This window comes from Gracilinanus agilis, chromosome 3 (assembly GCF_016433145.1).
Source record: "Gracilinanus agilis isolate LMUSP501 chromosome 3, AgileGrace, whole genome shotgun sequence".
In the NCBI taxonomy this organism is placed as follows: domain Eukaryota; kingdom Metazoa; phylum Chordata; class Mammalia; order Didelphimorphia; family Didelphidae; genus Gracilinanus; species Gracilinanus agilis.
The window spans coordinates 636,223,428-636,239,383 of NC_058132.1; the positions used below are offsets into that span (position 1 = coordinate 636,223,428).

General features: G+C 37.3%; 2 protein-coding genes across 2 annotated transcripts in view; both read left to right on the forward strand.

Annotated features, from left to right (window-relative positions):
* The first annotated feature begins 8,710 nt into the window (after positions 1-8,710).
* On the forward strand, positions 8,711-9,814 carry LOC123241969 (fructose-bisphosphate aldolase A-like). Its single transcript, XM_044669464.1, has one exon. It carries the CDS (start codon positions 8,711-8,713, stop codon positions 9,812-9,814), a length of 1,104 nt encoding a protein of 367 aa, XP_044525399.1.
* A 129-nt stretch (positions 9,815-9,943) lies between these two features.
* Positions 9,944-15,956, forward strand: part of CPB1 (carboxypeptidase B1) — an 85,484-nt gene continuing 79,471 nt past the window's right edge. Inside the window, exon 1 of the mRNA XM_044669465.1 lies at positions 9,944-10,120. Coding sequence (XP_044525400.1) covers positions 9,944-10,120 — 177 coding nt within the window. The remainder of the gene's footprint in view (positions 10,121-15,956) is intronic.

The following is a 15,956-nucleotide window of genomic DNA, read 5'->3' on the forward strand; positions in this document are numbered from 1 at the left end:
ATTATTCCCAACACTAAAGAAGTGAGCAAATGGTAATTTTCGAGAGCAGATGAGAACTGGAGGCAGGGGGTTGGACTCTCTCCTCGACTGGAAGTCTCTAAAACCATATGATGATATGGTTAAACAGACTGCTCCTTGCAGTATGACATATATAAAAGGGCACAGGAGTGGTTATTTCTCACTTGGAAAGCAAATTAATATTTAGCATCCTCACACAAATTGGATCTCTAGTCAGCTACCGTTGTTTATTCCAGACATTCACTTATTTCCATGAGAGTGTTGTTCATTTTCTTACACATTGGAAAAAAATGGGCAGCTTCCCACAGCAAATATTATCATAAAAGAGGGCTAAAGAGATGGCACGATGGAGCCCTGGACCCCAGAGCAGAGTTGGGCCTTCAGGAAGAATTTGTTAGTCAGGAGATGAGCTAGAGAAGTAATAGTCACATCCTTTAACTCAGGTATTCTCAACTTTTTGTGTAGTACAGACCCCACCTCTTGCCATCTGGTGAAGCCTATGACCTCCTCCTGAAAATAATATATTTAAATGCAAAGAACAAAATCCAGAGATTTACCAAAAAAAAAGCCAATTGTACTGAAATACAATCAGCATTTTTCTTTAAAGTTCATTGGCACCATTTAAGAACTCCTGTTAAAAAATTAACTTTGTTATTAAAGGACATTGTAGACCTGAATTTCATTCTTTCTTGTCTGCTTGTTGAGTTTTCTTTTCTTTTCTTTATTTTTTCCCCACAGTCCCAAGCCCTGTGACTTTGTTAGCATGGGAGAGTTTATTGTCTTCCTTGGCACAGCCCTTCAAGTGACCCCCACAAAGATACTTTGGCACCCATTGCAACCCATTATCAGAGGTTAAGTACTCCAAATTGAGGAGGCATTGGAAGAAATTATTAAATTCATTGGAGCCTTCCTCATAATAATGGAGAGGAAGCAGCCCGATTTGGGCTATAACAGTTTATAGAAGAGAGAATAGAAGAGTGCTAGTCCAAGGAACCTGACTTCACTTAGTTTGGTCACAGGACAAGAAGGGTTGTCTTGTTTTGTGGCATCTCAGAGCCTACATGCACACACATACACACACACACACATTATTATTATTGTTTAGTCACTTTCAGTCATGCCCTACTCTTGATGACCCCATTTGTTTTTGTTTTTTTCTGGCAAAAATCGTGGAGATGTTTGTCATTTCCTTCTCTAGCTCATTTTACAGATGAGGAAACTGAAGCAAACAGGGTTAAGTGACTTGCCTAGGGTCTCACAGCTAATAAGTATCTGAAGCCAGATTTAAACTCAGAGAGATGAGTCTTCTTGGCTCCAGGACTGGCATTCTATCCATTGTGCTACTTAGTTGCATGATAGATAGATAGATAGATAGATAGATAGATAGATAGATAGATAGATAGATAGATAGATAGATGGATGGATGAATGGATGCTTGCATGGATGGATGAGTGGGTAGATGGATCGATGAATAGATGAATAGTTGGATGCATGGATGGATGATGGATGGATGGATGAATAGATGGATGCATGGATGGATGGGTGGGTGGATGCATAGATGAATAGATGAATAGATGGATGGATGGATAGATGGATGGATGCATGGATGCATGAATGGATAGAAAGACAGACAGACAGAGAGGTAGACAGGTAGAGAGACAGACTAAGCAGATAGATAGATGTATATATAATAGATATGTATAGATGTATGTATTTGCATATATATATGTGTCAAATAATTTCTACATCTATATACAAGTATGTATATGTATGTATACATGCATATTTCCTCTATGTGTTACATATGTGTTTATATATGTGTATATGTGTAATTGTCACATCCACTCACATACATTCTCTCCCAATAAAGTTAATCTGGAGGGTCTGTGCATGACCCCATCACTGTAACCAATGAAAGTAAAATTATTAACTGTAATATTAATTTTTTAAACTGTGGTCGCCATCTATAAAATTTACTCTCAAGTCCAAGTCTGTTAGTAGCTCTTAACAATTAAATTTTAATCAAAATGGAGATAAAATAAAAAGAGGGAAATGTAGGAAGGAGACAGAAAATATCACCTTACTTAAATACCCTAATCTGAATCAGGAAGCAAAAATCCACAGCCTGCCAATCTGCTTAAATCCACACAACACCCTCTAGTACGCAGCAGGCACCAGAGCTCCCACTCAAGACACTCTTCCACCATAGCACCTCAGGCTACTCCCCTCAGGCACCACACCTTCTTACTTCTGTCCTCCTCATCATGCAAAGTATGCACTTAAAATGGGATTCGGGTGAGGACAAACTTTGGGAGTGGTTTCTATCAAAACACCACTTAAAGCATTTGTGAAGAGCTCCCATCACGGGTACCTGGGCTGCACAGATGTTCCATCATCAGTTACAATCTACTGATCTGATTTACAGTGGATATAAAGAAACTGGTCTTTAATCAAAAAAGTGCTAGATCTACAGGTAGCAGGAACCTCAGAGGACTCACTGCATTTTTTTTACAAATGGAGAAACTGAGGTCCAATGAAGTTAAGTGACTCCCTCAAGATCACACAGGATTTGAACCTGAATCCTCTTAACTCCAGAGTCTAGGACAGAAGTTTGGGGTTTAGGCAAGTTCAGTAGGGTGATTTTTAATACATTCCCATTATCGAAATTCTCCCTGAAGGGTCATCATATAAGGGGCTACGGGGAGCTGTAATTTCTACCATTGTGTTGGAAGTCTCCAGTTGACTTTCTCGCTCCAATATTTGGTTTATTGGCTAAGGCATTTAATATTCAAACAGGTTCTTATTAATTATCAAACAGGTAATAATAGCAGCAGGCCCTCTAGTTTGAAAGAAGGTAAAAAAATCTTACTTTTGCCACAGGAGGGAAAAATTTTTTTTTTCTGTTTATTGATCATTTAAATGAATAAACAAGACTTTACTGCTGAATAAATTTTAAATTTGACAACTCCTGATGTTGCAATACATAATGTGACTAGAAACTGGGCCAGCTTTATTTTGGTCCAGCTCTATAAACTGCACTGAATCCTAATGGTGTCCCTTACTCAGATCCCTAGAATATAAACTGATGAGATCAATCTATTTTGATAAATCGACTATATCTGATTTCTCTCTATGTCAACTTGCAGCTGCTAAGCTTCTCTCTAACACAATGATTAAGAAACAAGTGTATTCCAATTCTGTCTCTCATTGTCTTTTATTGTACTAATGAATTGCTCTGGGAAGTCTGTTAGGAAGACTTTTGATCCATTACAGTATAAGAAATGTTTAAAATGAGATACATCATAATTAGAACTAACAAATTTGTTGTGATGTTTGATGAATCGATTCCTCAGAGGATTATGGGAGGGAGATATTTTCCATTTTTCAAGTTATTGATTTTCATGTTTTACAGAATGATGTATTAGCCAACACCATCTCATAATTTCCAGTTTTCAAAAGTTTAATGAAGAAAAGGAAAATGCCTTTTTGATGCTTTCAGAAATCCCCTATGCTTAAGGGTGGGAGGAGAAAACATATGGTCTTCAAGCAATACTACTGAGAACATTCACCTAGTTCAAAATGATGAAATGCATTTCAGCTGTCACCACTATGTTATTATAGCCCGTTCACGGCAGGGTTATTTTGCCAACAAGAATCCTCACCAGATCAAAATGATTGGAACCTGGCCCAAGACAGCTGTGGCCTAGATAAAGAAAAGAGGATTATTTTCAGTTTCCTGGATACCAGGAAACAGAATATGCCATAGATGGCAAGTTAGTGAGCTTCTGCTGGGCTTCTGTACTGTTCATCCAAGTGTGAAGTTCTCTTTAAAGTTCATAGAGTCGCCTTGTTTGCCCCAGTTTAATGGGGAAGGACTTCAAATTTACCCAATCTTTGAAAAATAAGAAACTTGAATAAGTGACACAGGGCACATGTCATTAGCAAAGGAAGGAGTTAACACAATCAAAGACAACTTTAGGAACCTGGGAGAAGACTGAAAATTAAATCAATACAGCTTTTCTTTCCTAATATTCTCATTGTTCAAGAGCTAAAAAAAAATGATTGACTATGAAAGACTGGAAACTACCAAATGGTACATAAAATATGGCATGGTGGATACAGTGCTGAAGTCCAAATCTGACTTCAAATACTTACTAGCTGTGTGACCTTGGACAAATCACTTACCCCTGTTTGCCTCAGTTTCCTCATCTGTTAGATGAGCTAGATAAGGAAATAGCAAATCATTCTAGAATCTTTGCCAAGAAAACCCCAAATGGGTTCATGAAGAGTTGGACACAATTGAAGACAAATGAACAACAACTTACAGAATATGAATTTGAAGCTAACCCCTAGTAAGTTTTGGGATGAAGCAGTATTAGCCACAGAAGGAGGTTTAATAGTTTCAGAAAAACATAGTTACTGACCAAAGTTCTTCCTAATTAACACTCACAAGAAATGATGATCATACATGTAAAGATTAAAATTAATATACAATAACTACCATATTTTATAAAGTGTATTAATAATAACTAAAGTAAAAAAGCTAACTAACCCAGAACAGTCACGAGAGAAGTGAGAGAGGGAGGAGTTTACAGAACTATATAAACAATAATGTGAAGAGGTAAGTAAACAAAAAGGGGAAAGGAATTTTGGGAAAAGGAAAGAATTCTGGGAGAAGAAGTCCAAGGTACAAAATTCTCTAACTAGACATACCAAAAAGTTAAAAGTCATAAATTCAGAGCTGGAAGGAACTTCAAATACTCTCTGGTTCTACTCACCATCCTTTAACTCCTAAATCATAAGACTCTTCCCTGTCCACCACTTTCCACTTTCCCTTTATATCTTTAGAAAGTAAACTCCTTGAGTTTTAAGAACTGTCTCACCTTGTATTTATATACCAGTACTTGGACACATAGTAGGTTCTTAATTAATGCTTTCCCATTCTTTCTTTTAGGACAATAATTTTTACAGATAAAGAATCTGAGATACAAGAAAGTTAAATGACTTAGCAATGCCACATAAATAGAAAGTGGAAGATATGGCATCCCATCCAGGGTCCTCTGGAGAACCCAAATCTAGGTCTCTTTCTATAAATCCATGCAATTAACTCACCTTTTTTTTGTTTTCTTTTGAAGAATAAGACACAGAGGGAAGATACAGCCATAGGAGGGAGCTTCAGCTGTTAACCAAAAAGACTGCATAGAGGTGGCAGAGAAAAGCAACAATTTTTCCCATGATATAGGTTTCAGCAGGCATTTCTGGGTGAGGCATGTTTGTATTTTGAATGTACAGGAGAGGATCTCTGAGACTAGAGACAAGTCCATAGTTTTAGCCACATAGATATCTTTAAGTAAAAAACATGCAAGAAAAATCCAGCTGCTCTGTCTCCCCGGGCCCTGAAACCTTAGTAGAAAATAGTGCCATTTTCCCTGAGCAAAGGAATAGAGAATAGCCAGGAGGATCTTTCCTTCTGGGAAAATCTCTTGGGAAATAGGATTTAGAGTTAAAAAGAAGCTTAAAGATAATAAGTCCTAACCTCCTTCATTTTTAATGAGGAAACTGAAATCAAAAGAAGCCAAGTAATACTGGATGCTACTCCTCTCCCAACATTGGTTTCAACTCAACTAGTCTTTTCTCTGTGCCTTCATCATGACACTCTATCTCTCATCTCTGGGACTTTATACTGGCCATCTCCCATGCCTGAAATGCACTTCTTCCTTAAATCCATCTCTAAATACTTTTTATTCCTTTAAGAAGCAGTTTAAGTACCATTTTCTGTATGAAGCCTTTCCTTATGCCTAAACTATTTTTCCTCTCAAACTGCTTTATATACTTATCACCAACTTAGTACACACATATGTATGTGGAAGTATAAATATATTTTATATATTTTTTAAACCCTTAACTTCTGTGTATTGGCTCCTAGGTGGAAGAGTGGTAAGGGCGGGCAATGGGGGTCAAGTGATTTGCCCAGGGTCACACAGCTGGGAAGTGTCTAAGGCCGGATTTGAACTTAGGACCACCCGTCTCTGGGCCTGACTCTCAATCCACTGAGCTACTCAACTGCCCCCATATTTTTTATTTATGTGGCTCATGTTTTTATGTACTTATATCCTCCACTAGAGTGCAAGAGCCTTTGGAGTTGGGGATCATTCTTTGTATCACCAGCTCTTAGCACAGTGCCTGCCATACAGTAAGGACTTAATAAACATTTGTTGATCAATTGATGAATATGCCCAAGAAATCACATAGGTAATAAGGCCTTTTTAGCACTTTATTTTTTTAATTTTATTTTTATTATCATTCAAAACACATTTCTATATTGGTCATTGTTGTAAGAGTAAACTCATATATAACCAAAACCCCAAAATAAAATCATAAATGCACTGATGTGAAAGACAATTCCAACAGTTCTTTCTCTGGAGGTGGAGAACATTCCCTGTCATAAGTCTTTCAGGATTGTCCCAGATCATTGCATTGCTGAGAGTAGCCAAGTTTTCATAGATAATCATTGTCCAAAATTGCTGTTATTGTGTACAACATTCTTCCAGTTCTGCTTATTTCACTCTGTATCATTTCCCACAACTCTTTTCAGCTTTTTCGGAAATCATCCTGCTTGTCATTTCTTATAGCACAATAGTATTCCATCACCAACATGTACCAAAATTTGTTCAGTCATTCCCCAAATAATGGACAGCTCCTCAACTTCCAATTCTTTACCACCACAAAAAGGGTTGCTATATTTTTTTGTACAGGTAGGTCCTTCCCTCTTTTTTATTTTCTCTTTGGGAATACAGACCCAATAGTGGTATTACCAGATCAAAGGGTAGGCACAATTTTGTAGCCCTTTTGGCATAGTTCCAAATTGCCCTTCGGAATGGTTGGATCACTTCACAAATCCACCAACAATGCATTAATGTCCCAAATTTGGCCACATCCCCTCCAACATTTACCTCTTCCTTTTACTGCCATATTGGACAATCTGATAGGTATGAGGTATTAGCTCAACATTTTTTCATATGATTATTGAAGGCTTTGATTTCTTCATCTGAAAATTGCTTGCTCATACCCTTTGATACTAATAAGTTATAAAGATTGGAAGTGAACTCAGGTCCTTAGATTTAAGATCCATTGCCTTTCCAGTGACAGTAGGCTACTTTTACCATAGTCATATCTCTTCAAGTACTTAAAAAATCACTGCTTCTGAAGCTCAAGAAAACATACTGTGATTTTATAGTAATCACTGATACCGTGGGAAGAATATTTGACACTGAAATCAAAATGGTGACTATCTCTGTGACCCTGAGCAAGTCACATTGTTTCTCAGCCTTTTTCCTCACATATAAAATTAAGGAGGTGGATTAAATGGCTTCTGAGATTCCTTGAAGCTCTGTATTGTAAATATTTTCTGGCTCACTTAGCCAGGACCAGGCTACTGCTTGTTCTACCCCTAATCACCCAGTATCCTCCTTTAATAGTAACCCTTCCACTGGATCTCCGGCTTCATCTGTCTTGTCTCATCCTCAATTTCCAATTCTTTACCACCACAAAAGTGGTTGCTATAATTTTTGTATAAGTAGGTCCTTTCCCCTTTTTTATTTTTTCTTTGGGAATACAGACCCAATCAATTAACAAGTATATACTATGTGCTCAGCCATTATGCTAGGCAAAGGGGACGTAAAGGAAATCTTCCCTACCCATAAGCAACTTACATTCTAGCTATTTAATGCCTGCCTGGCTTTCACTTACAGGATGGTAGGAGTAGAGGGCTGGGAAGTGGGTCCCCAAGGAGGAATAGAAAAGAAAAACCCAAGAATTAGATGATAAAATAAAGAAAGAAGGAAGGAAAAGAAAAGAAAGGAAAAGAAAAGAAAAGGAAAGANAAAAGAAAAGAAAAGAAAAGAAAAGAAAAGAAAAGAAAAGAAAAGAAAAGAAAAGAAAAGAAAAGAAAAGAAAAGAAAAGAAAAGAAAAGAAAAGAAAAGAAAAGAAAAGAAAAGAAAAGAAAAGAAAAGAAAAGAAAAGAAAAGAAAAGAAAAGAAAAGAAAAGAAAAGAAAAGAAAAGAAAAGAAAAGAAAAGAAAAGAAAAGAAAAGAAAAGAAAAGAAAAGAAAAGAAAAGAAAAGAAAAGAAAAGAAAAGAAAAGAAAAGAAAAGAAAAGAAAAGAAAAGAAAAGAAAAGAAAAGAAAAGAAAAGAAAAGAAAAGAAAAGAAAAGAAAAGAAAAAGCCAAGAATGTAGTACCAGTAACTTGTAAGGGTGGGGGAAATCGCATTTCTTTTTTTCTCCTCTTATCCAAACACACCTGCTAAGGCAGGAGGATCAACACTCAGATCCCCATCACCCACTTTCCCGTAAGGGGGACAGAGCGGAGAAAGAGCGAGGGGGAGGGGGAGGGAAAGAGGTGGGGCAAGAGAGAGACAGAGAAAGACAGAGATAGAGGGAGGAGAGGGAGAGAGAGACAGACAGAGACAGAGACAGAGACATCACTTTACTGGTGAGCTTCCTTTAAATGGTCAAACTCCGCCCCCTTCCCAGCTCAATAGCTCCCATTCCGCTTTAGAATGTGATGAAGTTCGAATTCTAATTGAAGGTAGTTTTGTTAGTTCCCCAGACTCGGGTTCAAGTCCCACCTCCCGAGGCCGCCAAGTCCTTGAGTCTCCTTCCCCACCAGGAAACTGAAACTTCAATGTCAACATGACTAACCCAGCCCTAACAACGGAACAGAAAAAGGAGCTAGCAGATATTGTCCACCAAATGGTCTGCCAGGGCAAGGGAATCCTGGTGATAGACGATTCCGTCTGTACTATGAATAAGCGGCTCGGGTGTCTTGGCATTGATAACAATGAGGAGAACAGACGCCTCTTTCGCCAGCTGTTTGTGACTGCTGATGACGAAATACGCAACTATGTTGGAGGAGTCATCCTTTCCCATGAGACATTCTACCAAAAGTGTGATGATGGTCGAACCTTTCCTGAAGCCATCAAGGCCAAAAACACTGCTGTGGGCATCAAGTTGGATAGGGGTGTGGTGCCCCTGGCAGGGACCAACAATGAAACTACCACTCAAGGGCTGGATGGACTGTCTGAGCGCTGTGCCCAGTACAAGAAGGATGGAGCCGACTTTGCCAAATGGCGTTGTATCCTCAAGATTGGGGAGCATACCCCTTCTAGTCTTGCCATCATGGAAAATGCAAATGTTCTAGGTCGGTACGCCAGCGTTTGCCAGCAGAATGGACTGGTACCTCTCATCGAGCCAGACATCCTCACTGATGGAAACCATAACCTAAAGCAAGCTCAGTTTATCACCGAGAAGGTTCTGGCTTCTGTGTTCAAGGCTCTGAGTGACCACCATATCTTCCTCGAAGGGTCTATTCTTCAACTCAACATGGTACTGCCAGGCCATGATTGTTCCCAGAGGTATTGCCCTGAAGACATCGCAATGGCAACCATAGCAGCTCTGCGCAACACTGTGCCCCCAGCAGTACCTGCTGTTGCCTTCCTGTCTGGAGGCCAGAATGAGGATGATGCCACTGTGCTCCTCAATGCCATCAACAAATGTTCCCTGCCCAAATCATGGATTCTGACCTTTTCTTATGGACGACCTCTACAGTCATCTCCTGCCAAGATCTGGGCAGGGAAGGAGTCCCACGTCAAGCCTGCCCAGCAAGAGTACATCAGACGGGCCAAAGCCGTCAGCCAGGCAAGTGAGGGCAAGTATTGCCCACCCAGTAGTGGGAGGGGAATGTCACACACCAGTGAGCAGCTCTTCATCTCTGTCTACATCTCTAACACTGTCTAAGTTGGAGCCTTCCAGTTGAGTGGGGCCCCAGTAAGGGAAAACTACCTAATGTACCCTTACTAAGATCAGAGACTGGGATCCAGACCTTTGTGTTGACTTCTTCTAACTGGTGCCTTGTCATAGCTCTGCATGAAACTGGTGACTCCTTTGCAAACCACCTTCACCAACAAGCAACTATATGACACCTGCAAGAACAATCAAAATAAAAGCAGAGCAGCTGATAAATTCCTGACTTGCATTGTTGATCATTTCATCCTTCAGAAGTTGACTGACAATTCTGGACGTGAAATGGCTGAAGTGGAAATAGTAGGAACCTTGGGAGTCAGAGGACATATCATTTTAGAATTCCTGATACATAAGAGGGAAAGACTAGGGAGATACTGATTTGTACCTTAGACTTTTGTAGAGTAGAGTGTAAAAAGTACAAAAATAGGATACCTAGGATCTTATGATCTAAACTCCTAAAAGGGAGCCATTGAGGTAAAGGCATTTGGAGTTGTGAAAAATGAAATTCTGAGGGTGCAGTCACAATTGATTCCAATGAGAAAGAAATATAGGAAGGATCTAAAGAGAGCAATTAATGTACATCCTCTGGATGCTCACTGGTGAGCTCAGATTTTGCTCTGATGTGCAAGAGACCAAAGGGAGAGTAAGGTATCTGAGAAAATAATTTTTTTATTTATAAATAAAAATTAAAATATTGTCAGGAAGCCTGAAATTCATTATTATCTGAGTACTGAAATAATGACCAAGACAACCAAAAAGGGCTTTTTTTAAGCTGTGGTGAATGCAAGAGGAAGATCAAGGAAGGGAGAGGTAACCTACCTGAAGTAGAGGTGAATATGACCATGAAGGCAGACCTACTCAGAATCTCTGTTTTCCTTACTAAGAGAAAGGCTCTTCAGACTGAGGGAGAAGTGGCTAATAGAAAACGAAACTTCAAGTACAAAAGGAAATATTTTTTAAAAAAAAACACCTTAAATGATAAAGTCACTTGTCCTGAATGAATAGGTCTGAGGGGAATATAAGAATGTAAGGAGGAGGGTACATGATATGTTAGTATGTTTAGGGAATTGTGATATGAGAGATGTTCTAGATAAATTTAATATTCAAAGAGTGAGAATGGATGGTAGGTACTTCAGACTTTGAACCATAAGCTCTACTGTCCATTCTTGGTAAAAATTTTAGAATGAATTATTAGAAGTATGGTTTATGAAATTATGGAAAGGAAAAAATTGAATCATATGAACCAGCATTGGATCATTAAGAAACAAGCCAATCTTGTTTCTTTTTTCAACAAGATACCAACCCAGTAAAAGAAGGAAATATTGGGGGCATAGTATCTCTGAATTTCAGCTAAGCATTGAGCAGATTTTTGCAATACCCTTTTGAATGAGACATGGATTAAATAAATGATGGTAGAGTTAGATGGTTGCAGAAGTGAATGACTTGATTTTTTTTAAATGGTGATAAATGGATCAATTACATTTTGCAAGAATATTTTTGGTAGAGTACGATAATGTTCTTGTCATTGGTCTAATTCTGATCAACATTTTTATCAACTATTTGATGAAGGCATAGAAGGAAGATTTAGAGCTGGAAGGAATGAGGTCATCTAGTGTCATTATCTTATTTTACAGATGAGGAAACTCAGGCCCACAGAGGTTGATAGCTTTACCCAAGATCATATACATAGGTAGTAAATACCAGAAGTGGAATTTGAGCCCACAACCTCTAACTGCAGGGTCATCGTTATACCATGCTGCATCATACAACGACTAGCAAGATGAAAATAGGGATAAATTGAAGTTCTCCTCTTGGGTTCAAAATAATCAATTATGTAAATAGTTGATAAGGAGATAGAGACAAAGTAATTATGTGCAAAAGGCACAGGTAATCTAATGGACAACAAAAAAAAAACAAGTTGGCAGTGTGGTGTACTCATCATAAAAACTAATGAAGGGAGCAACTAAGTACCTCAGTGAATTGAACACCAGACCCAGAAACAGGAGTTTGTGGGTTCAAATTCAGCCCGAGACAATTCTTAGTTGTGTGACCCTGAGCAAGTCACTTAACCCCCATTGCCTAGTCCTTACCACTCTTCTGCCGTGGAACCATTACACAATATTGATTCCAAGACTAAAGATGAGGATTTAAAAAAAAAAAACTAATGTAATAGAGTAATAAAAGATTATAAGAATTGCACTTATACAAAATATATAATAATAAAAGAAATGTACTCTTAAAGTGAGGGAGGTAGATTTCATTTAGCCTCTTCAAATCCATATCCAGGAGTATATGCATAGTTCTGGATAGCATATTTTAGAATGGACATTGACGAATTAGAATGTGCCTGAATGAGTATTATTAAATTAGTGAGGACATAAAAACACCACCATATAAGACACAATTTATAGAAATGAAGAAGTCTTTCCAAAGAAGGAAAGACTTAAGAGCTACACTATCACTGTCTTCAAATATTTGAGGGGTTGTTGAATGGAAAAAAGAATTAGTCAGATTTATTCTATGTGATAGGATTGGGAAGGATTATTGACCAATGGATGGGAGTTACATAGCTAAAAATTCCAACTTGATCAAAGAAACATCTTATTAAATTAAAGATATTGGAGGTGAAGCCCAGATGGTAAAGTAAAGGTAGGGATTCACCTGAGCTTTCCCAAATTCCCCTCCAAACAAGTTTTAAAAACAACTCCTTAAAATGAATTTTGGAACAGCAGAATCAACAAAAGGATAGGGTAAAACAATTTTCCAAACCAAGACAATTTAGGAGATTAGCAGGAAAAGTCTGTCACTGGGTAGAGGATTGCCCAATCCAGACCAAGACCTGGAAAGGCAGCAGACCTTGGGGATGACTGAATCATCAGCAATGGCTCCCAAACTTCTCAGCCCACAGATAGTAAGGAAATCAGAAAATTAGTTCAAAAGAAATTAAAATACACTTTATTGCCCCTGGATATAGGATTCTGTTGCATTGTTTGTACACAGTTCTAGATTGCAATCCCAGGGGAAAAGGAGCACTAGCACCCTAGAAGCAGCAGGGGAGGGATGACCTTGGTCACTATATCAGGATGGAAAAAAGTACTCGTGGTCTTTAATAGACCAGAGTACAGACCAAAAGTACATACCACTCCTTAGATCATACCAACTTGGAAGAACTGAAAACTTATAGGCTCCCAGAATGAACTATGAAAAGAAATCATTATGAGAAACTAAAGCTTGGGATAGTACCACCTCAACTCCAAGAACAGAACCTAATTTTAACATAAAATTAAAAGTCAAGAAATAAACTGGAAAAAATGAATAAACAAACAACACATAAGGTTATTATGGTGACAAGGAAGATCAAAACACCACAAACTCAGAAGATGGCAAAGTCAAAACAACTATATCCAAAAGCCTCAAAATAAAATGTGAATTGGTCTCAAGCCCAAGAATTCAAAATATTTTAAAAATCAGATAAGAGAGGTGTGAAAAATTGGGAAATGAGAATATCATAAAAGAGTCAATAGCTTGGTAAAGGAGGCACAAAAAAATACTGAAGAAAATTGCACTTTGAAAACAGAATCAGTTAAATGACAAAAGAGGCACAAAAAATTCACTCAGGAAAACTGCTTAAAAAGTAGAATTGCCCAAATGGAAAAAATATTTACAAAACTTTACTGAAAAAAAAGAACTTAAAAAGCATAATTGGTTAAATTGAAAAGGAAGTACAAAAGCTTACTGAAGAAAATAATTTCTTAAAAATTAGAATTTGGCAAGTGGGAAGCTAATGACTTCATGAGACATCAAGGAACAATAAAATCAAAATACTGAAAAAACAGAAGAAAAGGAAATAACTCGTTGGAAAAGCAAACCTAGGAAAATAGATACAAAAGAGAAATTTAAAAATAATTTGACTACCTAAAAGCTATGATCAGAGAAAGAGATAACACATCTTATTTCAAGAAATTATCAAGAAAAACTACCTGATATCCTATAACTAGAGGGTAAAATAGAAATAGAAAGTACTAATACCTCCTGTAATGTCAAAATGAAAATTCCCAGGAAGAATATCCAAATTCCAAAACTTCCAGGACAAAGAATAAATGTTGCAAACAACCAGAAAGGAAAAAAAATTCAAACATCATGGAGGCACAATCAGGATAACAAAAGATTTATCAACTTCTATAGTGAAGGCTTGGAATATAACATTCCAGAAGTCAAAAGAGCTAGTATTACAACCAAGAATCATCTGTCCAGAAAAAAATAAGCCTAATTATAATTGCTCAGGGGAGGAGAGGGGGGATGGATATTTAATGAAATAGATTATTTTCAAGCATTCCTGATGAAAAGACTAGAGGTGAATAGAAAAACTGACATTCGAATACAAGATTCAAGAGAAGCATAACAGGAAAAAGAAATCATAGTGGATTCAATATGTCTAAACTGTTTACATTGCTATTTAGGAAGAGAGAACTTTATCATTATTAGGACAGTGAGAAGGAATATACATGGGGGGGGGCATGAGTATAAGTTGACAATGATGGGATGGTATCTAAAAAAATAAAATTAAAGAATGGAGGAATACTTTGGGAAAGGGAGAAAGAGGAAGGTAGAATGAGATGAATTATCACATAAGAATCATGAGTTTTTACAGGGAGGGAGATATGTGGGGAGGAGTAGCAGACAACACTTGAAACTTACTATCATCAGAATTGCCTTAAAGAATAGAATACATACTTAGTTGGACACAGAAATCTATCTTGCCTTACACAGAAGGGGTGTGGGGATCAGAAAAAGGAGAGGATTGATAGAAGGGAGGGCAGATTGATGGAGGCAGTGGACAGAAACAAAACACTTTTGAAGAGAGCCAGGATAAAAGAGAATAGAATAGAGGGAAATACACAGTAATCATGTGAAAAAAATATTATAGCAAGTTTCTTTGATAAAGATCTCATTACTCAAATATGTACAGAACTAAGTCAAATTTATAAAAATATAAGACATTTCCCAATTGAGAAATGGTCAAAGGATATGAACAGGCATATCAAAAAAGAAATCAAAGGTATTTATAGTCACATAAAAAATATTCAATCACTATTGTTTAGAGAAATGCAAATTAAAAGAGCTCTGAGGTATCACCTCACACTTAACAGATTACTAATATAACAGGGAAAAAATGACAAGTTGGAGGGGATGTGAGAAAATTAGGACACTAAAACATTGTTTATTGAGTTATGAACTTATACAACCATTCTGGAGAGCAATTTAGAACCAAGCTCTAAGGGCTATCAAACTGTTCATATAAACGTACTAAGTCTATATTTCAAAGAAATTTTTTTTTAAAATGAAAAGGACCAATATGTACAAAACTATAGCTGCTCTTTTTTGTGGTGGCAAAGACTGGAAATTGAAGGATGTCCATCAATTGGGGAATGGTTGAACAAGTTTTGGTATATAACCATGATGGAATATTTTGTTTAAAGAAATAGCAAGCAGGATATTTTTAAAAAACCTGGAAAAATTTACATGAACTGATATAAAGTGAAGCGAGCAGAACCAGGAGAACAATGTCCACAGTCATAGAATATTATATGATGATCAACTGTGGATGACTTAGGTATTCTTAGCAATCCAAGACAAGTCCGAAAGATTTATGATACAAAATGCTATCTATCTGCCTTCCAAGAAAGAACCGGTGGAATCTGAATGCAGATCAAAACATACTTTTTAAACTATTTTTCTTAGTTTTGTTTGGTTTTGATTTTGGCCTGTGTTTTCTTTTGCAACTCTACTAATATGGAAATATGTTTTGCATGGCTACACAGGTATTACATAGCAAATTGCTTATTTTCTCAATGAAGGGTATAAGAAAGGAGAATTTTGAACTCAAAATATTTTTAAAACCAATGTTAAAATTATTTTTACATGTATTTGGAAAAAATTTAATTCAAACTATCCAAAATATCAGATGATCTGCCATCAATAGGGAGGAGTTTCAAGTTCCCTGTTCCTTGGGGAGGGAAGAGAGAGAGACAGCGACAGAGACAGAAACAGAGACAGAGAGAGAAGAAGAGAGAGAGAGAGAGAGAGAGAGAGAGAGAGAGAGAGAGAGAGAGAGAGAGAGAGAGAGAGAGAGAGA